Here is an 8,672-nt window from a genome sequence, read left to right as displayed (position 1 = left end):
TTTGAGAGCTCTTAATTCTTACGAGCTCTTTTCGAAATAGGAGTGAGACACTTAAAGGATACGGTCGGGAGGGAAAAAAACAAATTAAGATACCGTTTGGAAAGTGAATTGAGATGAAATTTAGGATAAAATTGAAAGTTAAATAAAATATTATTTTTAAATATTATTATTTTAATATTTAAAAAATTAAATTATTTATTATATTTTATATAAAAATTTTAAAAAAATTATAATAATAAAATGAAACGAAACATTTTTATTATTTAAAGAAGTTTTGTCAAACGGGGCCTTAAATATATAAATTGAAGGATAAAAAAAAAAAAACTTCATGGGTATAATGGTATTTCAAGAGAAGCGGCGCCGTTTGAAAATTTTGAATCTTGGACCAAGCGATTGACGCCTTGGCACCACAGTACGCCTCTCTGTTTTTCTCTCTTCTCGGTGCACGAAGCCGCAACCCCGTAGCGGCAACAAGCCACCGCTGTCCTCCGCTCCACGACCTCCTTTCCCGCCTCCCACTCCGTCCAGCCAGAACACGTCGTCTCTGTTAGCACGTCGTACCCCAGCGCCTGTAAGTCTCCGTCCACTTCTCCTTTCATCTCTCTGTTTACTCTCTCCGTCCGTATTTCTCTCCCAAACTCGTGTGTGTCTCTCTCTCTAACCCTCTGTTTGTTCCCTCTGCCGGTACTGCCGTCGTGACCAGTGGAGGCCGCTGCACCACACGCACAGCCGCGCCGCGTGTAAATAAACGACCAATTTGAAATCCAAGAAATACAAGCTGCTCTTGGGCGGCGGGACCCACTCTAACTGAGGAACAGTGATTTAACCCTATTTTGTGGTTCTTTGAAGCCCCAAGTCCCAAGTCTTTGATCCCTGAAACATAAACCCTATCAGCCACTTCTCCTCTTGTGTCCTAAAACCCGAAAACTCTGACCTTTCCATCCGAAGAACACCAATTGGCTGTAAAGTAAAATTGAATAGTCTGGTTAAAGATGCAGCACGACGAGGTGATATGGCAGGTAATCAGGCACAACCACTGCAGTTTTATGGCCAAGTAAGTCTTTCTTATGCTCAAATAATCTATCATCTTCTATAATGATATGCCAATGTTTTTCCTTCACTTTTGTTTCTTGTGGCTGTTAATATCGCCGTGAGTTTTCAATCTTGTTCGGCTTGTGATTTTGTAGAATTGCCACTGGGAATTTCTGTAGAAACCCCTATAACGTGACTGGGATTTGTAACCGGAGCTCCTGCCCGCTCGCCAATAGTCGCTATGCCACCATTCGCGACCATGATGGTAATTTTTACTCTTTTCTTCTCACCCTTCTACCTTTTTCTGTGGATTGGACCTGCCATTTTTTTTTTTTGTGCACAGATATGTATTTTAATCATTGCAATGTTGCTCTGTATGGTCTATGACTCTACGAGAATACTTATCAGAAAAAATATGGTCTATGAGAATAAGCAGGTAGAGAAAGCAACTGACATATTGAGTCGTATATTTGTCATGGGACTCGGAAAAGCAGAAATATCGACCCAGTTGGGCAGAATACGTTTGTTTGTTTTGGTAAGGTTCAGCCATGTAGCTTCTTTGTGTAAGCTGAGGACGTTGGAAAAATATGCTACAATATGGTATTTTAGTTAATTTTAGTGGATATTAGGCAGTTTACCTTTGTTGTTCATACGTGGCTGTGATTAACTTGATGTTGTATGTCAATTAACGTGTTTGTATATTAACGAATGACAACGAGTATTGTTTATATATATATATGGCTGGCTTGGTCTGCTGCAGGAGTGTTCTATCTTTATATGAAAACTATAGAAAGAGCTCATATGCCAAACAAATTGTGGGAGAGAGTGAAATTGCCCAGAAATTATGAGAAGGCACTTGAGATAATAGACAAACATATGGTATTGGAAATTAGATTGTTTTTGAAAATTTTCTGTTATTTAATGTGATTTTGATGTAGGTTAATTTCCCCTACCTTTTCAACTCGACAGATGTATTGGCCTAAGTTCCTTGTACACAAAACAAAACAGCGGTTGACCAAGATGACTCAAATGCGGATACGCATGAGGAAGCTTGCTTTGAAAACAAGGTTTATTTCTTCTCGTGATTGCAATTTTTTTCATTTTGCTGCAAGAAATGCTTACTCATGTTACAATAACATTTTGTAAGGTATAAAGTTGTCTTTTATAGCCTGCTTGTTCAGTTCTAAGACATTTTTGAAGTTATACTGTTATGATGACAATGACTTACTGACCTAATATCTAAATATTTGCTAATCTAATCAAAGCCAACTTCTTTCTTCTAATAAGCTAGTTTCATAGACAAATCAGGATTGGAATATATATAAGTATGTGCCTGAAGTTAGGAGGAAATGCAAGAATGGTTTTAAGACGAGTGACATTGGTGCATGGGTTGGATTTTATGAGTGAGAAAGTTTATCACTGATATATATTATTTACAATAAGAAAAACAGGGAATAGAATAAAAAGTGAACGCTTCAGGTGAATGCCTTAGTCTCGGAGGTCTGGAGAGTTAGCTCTTGTTACATAAATCATCTTCCATAACACAATTATATACACTCCAAAGACTCCATAAAATATAAATTTATCCGTTCAACATAAATATATATGTTCCTCTACAGAGACATCAAAGAAATATCTCAACATAACAAATTAAACTCTCCATAAAGATTTAGAAATATCCATGTCTTATGATACCCAAAATAACAGAAAATAATAAATCTACTAAAAATGACTCTCCAAAAATAATTTGTACCCGTTGGCACTTATTTCTCTACAATAATCAAATCTTGCTAATACTTTTTACTCTTGATTTCCAGCTGAACTATCAAATTATCTAAAAAATATTGTAGAGATAAAGGGTGAGTTATCAGCAATTTAGTAAGTAGAGAACATATACTACTATGTAAACATAGGCATTTACAGAGTTCAAAATGCAGTACAAAACATTTTTATTTTCAGAATAGAGAATCAGAACATGTTATCAAAAATATCAGAACGAAAATTCGAAAATATTCTTATTCAAAGTCCTTTGGTATGGCATAACTAAAACATCACATCAAAATAGAATTCTATGTTTAACTCTCGTGGTAGGGTTGTGCAAACCTCGGCGGCCAACCGGATTGAAACAGAATGTGAAATCTTCCCCTTATTATTTTCGGAGCCCCGAGTATGCACACAAGAAATATTACTCAGAAAATCACTTTGCTTTCAAAGTGGGTACACCGGAAACATAAAAGTTGGTACCAACCTGAACAGAGGTCACAATTTTACACCTGTGGTAAGGTCGGAATAGAACAAAAACAGAATGTCATGCCAGAGGTTTTCAGAGAACACATCATATTATATCAGAGTACAGAACATATTCAGAAACACAACAGAATCAAATCATCATCATATAATTATGCACAAATTTTTAGGTTTCATATTCGCTCTTTTTGCACAGTTAAAAAACAGCATGTCAAAATATTGCTCATGTCTACACCAGTCATGTCAGAAAACACTTTCTCTTTTATACAGATTTCATGAGTAATGCAAAACACATAATTGAAGTTGTTTTCACATTTCTTTTTGACACATATCATTCACACTTTTCATAAATTCAACTCCAGTTCATTTTTTTTTTATGCAAAGTCTAGTATAGGAATCCTGCTTACCTGGACTTTTTATTTTCTCTAAATTTGTACACAATAGTGTCGAACGAATATTAATCATCACTATAAAATAGTTATGTAATTTTCGAAAATTTTCAATCAAACACATATTTCGATACTTAAACCTGAAATACTAAAATAACCTATTTTTTCCTAAAAATCTAAAATTCTTGTAACTCTAAAATATCATCACTTCCCACATTAAACTATATCTAATTAATAACTTTGACTAATACATTAAACTCTAAATTATTGTTGTTAAAAGAAAATCTTTTTGGGCTAACATAAAGTGAGACTAAGCCCACTTAAAATAGCCCATCGTAAAAATAGGCCCAACAAAAATTTAAGTTTATAACACATTTGCTCAGGCTTATAACTCAAAGGGCATAAATATAATATCCTCTCAAGTCTCACCCTGTTACTCTACTTTATGCTTAACAAGCTTTGCGAGGGATCAACCAACGTAAATCACTTCCTAATTGAAACCAACGTAAACGTAAATGACTTTCTACATAAACGTAAATCACTTTCTATGTAATCACTTTCTATGCTTAACAAACTTTATGTAAATCACTTTATTTATTTATTTATTTTCTTTTAAAACAAGGCAAACCTTGATGGTGGGTAGCAGAGGGGCGGCCGAGACTTACTAGGGAGTAGCTATGCGATGTTGGTCGTGTTGGCCATGTGACGTGGTTTGTTGCTGCTGTTTCCGGCTAGAAGTGTCAGCTTCTTTCCAAGGAAGCAGAACACGAAATGAGAGAGAGAGAGAGAAATGATGGGAGAGCAAGATGTGAGAGGGAGAAACGGAGAGAGAGAGAGAGTACGGCGTGAGGAAGAGAGAGAGCTCACCGTGAGACAACGAGGAGGCGTGCGACGTGCGGTGGCTTCCGTCGTGTTACGGGGTTGAAAACTAAGGGACGTGGGGAGGGGTTTTCTTGCTCTGTTTTGGGTGCCTGAAACAGAGGATGGTGGAGGCTTGCGTTGTGGTTCCTAGAATCCTACACATGGTTCAGGGCGGACTACGATGGCGTGGGTTGGAGGTTTGAAGCAATGGGCTTGGCGGCTTCCGTTGTGCAAGAGAAAACTTAGCAACGTTGGGTGGTGGTCATACGCGGCTGTGCTCTGTCATGGCTCTTGGTTTGGACGTCATGATGTGACTATGGCTGAGATGGCTTCCATTGGTGATAGAGAAACAACCTAGGTGTGGGGTGCGCAGTGGATTGCTGGATAGGTGGCTGGCGGAGGGGAGGAAGCTACGGCTAGGCAGTGAAGCTCTTGAGCGTAAAAGAGAAGAGGTCTAGAATGCAGCAAGCCTAGTCCTAGGTTGAAGATGATTTACGTGCAAGGGTCTGTCGTGAGTGGGTTTGTGTATTTAAGTGTGTGTATATATATAGATAATTGGAAAACCCTAGGGAAGGAGATAGGCATGGCGCAAAGACAGGTGTGGAGCATGTGCATGTTGTGGAGTCTGATCGTTGGTTCTCATGGGGTTGGGTTTTGGGTGTACAAGGTTTGGGCTCTTTCCGTGAGTTATGGGCCTCGACCTCTAAAAATAATAAAATTGGTCCCATAAATTTCTCGGCTTATAAAAAGATTCCACCTAATCCAAAAATATTTAATGATTTTAACTTATTTAGCAAGCCCAATAAAAATTTGATATCCGCCAAAATAAAAATTGCGCCTGTAGTCTATTCTAAAATTACTCGTTAATCTCAAGTAGGTTTTTCATACGTATAAACCCAAAAAATTTTAGAATGCGGCTTGGCGCTAGACTCGGGTGTTACATTAAAAGTCTTGTGCTAAGAATTGGCAACCCTTGGACTAGGTGTTCTGATACTGAAAGGGGTCCAGTTGTAATATTTGTTGGTCAAATAGTCATTCCTTTACTGGCTTTGTAATATTGAAAATTGTTTCTGTTTCTAAACAGGGAGAAAATTATGACAACACCAAGGAAGGAAAAGAAAAGAGAGGCTAGAAGAGAGGAAAAGGCCGAAAGGGCAGCAGCATTGGATAAGGTTATATATGAGCTCTTGCTACTGGTGTACATTGACTATTTATTGTCTTTACAGCTCTCATTTAGACTATAGTGTTTCCGCAGAGCATTGAAAAAGAACTATTAGAACGCCTTCAGCAAGGAGTTTATGGTGACATATACAATTATCCTGTTAAGGAATACAACAAAGTTCTTGATATAGAAGAGGGGCAGGCTGCTAGCGAAGATGAGATGGTATATTTGTAAAATCCTTTTTTGTTGAGCTTCTTATAACTGTAATTTTGAATATTAATGATTACTATTGTGGTCACTGAAGATATTACTCCTAGATAATTAAGTGCCCTTTTATTTTTTCTTGGAATGGCAGGAACCAGAGATAGAATATGTTGAGGGTTATGATGAACTTGAAGAGGGAGAGGATGTAGAAGATTTTGATGGTCTTGCAATTTCCCAGTCTCATGTGGATTATGATAATGGTAAAGCTGTCACTAGATACTAACCAAAAAAAGAAGCTGTCACTAGATACTTTGTATGGGCTAGATCTCCTTAAATATCACTTATTAAGTTTACATTGTTCTTGTCTTTGCATGCACATGTAGTTCATATGCTCCCTACTATCCACTTTTATAAGGTAAACATATGTTATTGGTTGTCCTAAAAAGGAAAGCAATGCATTTGAGTGGGAAAAGACGTATTAGGAAGATCGCTATATTATTGTTGTTGATATTAATAATCATGTCATTTCAAATCAAGCATTTAAATTAGACTAGATGGAGTAATTACTTGTGCTAAGTAGGCTGTCCTTTTTTAGCATTACGAGTAAAGCATAAGTTCCAGGGCTTTGTGTTTATTGGTGTATATAATAATGAGAGAAACTCCTAGGGATTGGCTCAAGGGTAAGGGTCTTGGTCTTGAGCTCCGCTTAGATCTAAGGTTTGAACCCTTGGATTCGGGGTGATGCCGGGCTTGTTGTACGGGTTCGGGATTTAACCAGGTAAAAAACATGTTGTGTACGGTCTCCAAGGTTTGTTGTCATAAACAAAATTAAATAATGGGAGAAAAGTGCTCGAGAGAATTCTTAGTGTGATTGTGTAACATTGGAAAAAAGCACGTGTCAGATAATTCTCAGATGTGCTGGTGCATATAGTAATGGGAGTGCTTGAGAGAATTATTTGGTGTCTGTTTGTCTATCTATTTCAAATGGAGTAAGAAAAAGAAGTTTAATGATGCAGGTGAAACGGATGGAGATGATGAAGAGGTTGAACCAACTGCTGGCAAGAGAGTGAGGAAGGAAGCAACCTCAAGCTTAAGAAAGTTTGAGAAAGATGAACCTGGTACAAAATTGAAGAAGAGAGCGAGGGTGCTTGTTGAGGTAAAGTCCAATGAAATTTTGGTGTTTTTACATTGTGCTACATTCAAATTTCAAACTGTTTGTATGGTACGAATAATTCTCTATCAGTATAGACTTACAGCCTGTTGTTGTTTAGCTAATGCTAGTATAGTGTACATAATTTGGTTGGTGTGGATGGCTAAATTTCACTGTAAACTGATAGCATGCACCATCACTTAATACTATGGTGATTGTGCTGGCACTTAATAGTCATATGCAACTGATTTTTATAAGAATGTTAGCATACATGATGTTGCTCTGGTAAACAGATTCTCCTATAGTTGGGGTTAGCTACATCATGTTTCTTTGCTGTAATTTTATGGAGGATTTTTATCTTCCAAACAATGGGCAAACAGGTCTTTCATCATAAAAAGGAGCATGTCTCTGTGTGAATTTTAGAATTAATTTTGTAAAACACTACAACATTGGAGTTTAATGTCTGTTACTAATCCCATCTGATTTGGTATGTCTTAAGTATTTTGTTGCTCTGAACATCAAAGAGTACATAGTTGGAACTTGGGTCCCCACCCAGCAGTCCACCATCCCTCATACATGCGCAATCCTCAAAGAGGCACTTAGGTTCCTTCTCTATTTCTTGCTTTAGTTGATACTCTACCTGATCAAAAGTGGATGTGGTCCTCTTTTGTATCTTGTTATTGTCCCCTGGCATATTACTAAACTTTCTGATCAAAAGGAAAAAAAAAAGGGGGAAAAGTTGGGTGGGGTGGGAGAATAGATCAAGATTGGATGCAGTGGGGTAAGATTATAGTATCCTACTGCATTTTCTCTTCATAATTATCTGAACTATCGAATTTTCTAACACCTTTTTTAGACAATGCACAGATGAGAATACTCTCTCTCTCTCTCTCTCAAATATATGCTACTTGTTTCGTATTTCTGTTTGTAGCTATATACTATCAGGATCCTAAATATTTCAACTGTGTTTCTGTTTGTTAGGTTGAGCACGAAGATGTTGATGAAAGACAAAAGGCTGCCCACTGAGTGCTTAAAGCATATATCGCTTCACTTGTTATGCTAATAAACCGGCAAATGTCAGAGATACCTTTGTTCGGTTGTAGAGTTTGTTTAAAACCTCACTGGGAAAAGAGGGAAAGTTACTAAAGCAGATGAAATTTTGGTAGCTATCTCTTGATCACGATTGAAATATTTTATTTAGTAGATAGATAATAGTTTCTCTTGATTTCTTCTCCCTCTTTTTTGGGAGAAGGGGCTGGTACTAGAGTGAATTTCATGGCCTTTTCTGGTCTCTACGACCTCAAGACTCTATTTTCTGTCTTAGTGCTGCTCAGAAATGAAATGAGTTCACTTCTCGCACATGAGGTTATGTGAAAGCTGGCTCCAGTATTTCTAATAATGTCTGAATGGAAGATTGGGTGATAACAAATGCAAACTTGCAGATGAGCCTTAAAATGAGCGAGTGGCACGTCTGCGGAGTGCAGGTTACGAGTATCGTGTGATAAACGGGGTGTAATTTGTTCAAACAAATAGAATAAATAAATCAAATGTAGTCTAATTTGTAAGATTCGAGGACAGCCCAGAATGGTCTACAAAGCACTGACGCTCTAAGTAATCTGCACTCAAG

At 37.5% G+C, this 8,672-nt stretch overlaps 1 protein-coding gene across 1 annotated transcript; it reads left to right on the top strand.

Moving 5' to 3' along the window:
- Positions 1 to 378: 378 nt before the first annotated feature.
- Positions 379 to 8,343, top strand: LOC108989735 (protein MAK16 homolog). Its single transcript, XM_018963454.2, has 10 exons — positions 379 to 571; positions 704 to 1,054; positions 1,188 to 1,297; positions 1,793 to 1,911; positions 2,002 to 2,099; positions 5,614 to 5,701; positions 5,785 to 5,913; positions 6,047 to 6,155; positions 6,912 to 7,051; positions 8,027 to 8,343. The coding sequence occupies exons 2-10, from the start codon at positions 993 to 995 to the stop codon at positions 8,069 to 8,071; spliced, it is 900 nt and encodes a 299-aa protein (XP_018818999.1). The 5' UTR covers positions 379 to 571; positions 704 to 992; the 3' UTR covers positions 8,072 to 8,343.
- Positions 8,344 to 8,672: the final 329 nt, after the last annotated feature.

This window comes from Juglans regia, chromosome 13 (genome assembly GCF_001411555.2).
Source record: "Juglans regia cultivar Chandler chromosome 13, Walnut 2.0, whole genome shotgun sequence".
NCBI lineage: Eukaryota > Viridiplantae > Streptophyta > Magnoliopsida > Fagales > Juglandaceae > Juglans > Juglans regia.
Note: the sequence above shows the minus strand (reverse complement) of the source record. Positions and strands in the feature narration are given on the sequence as shown.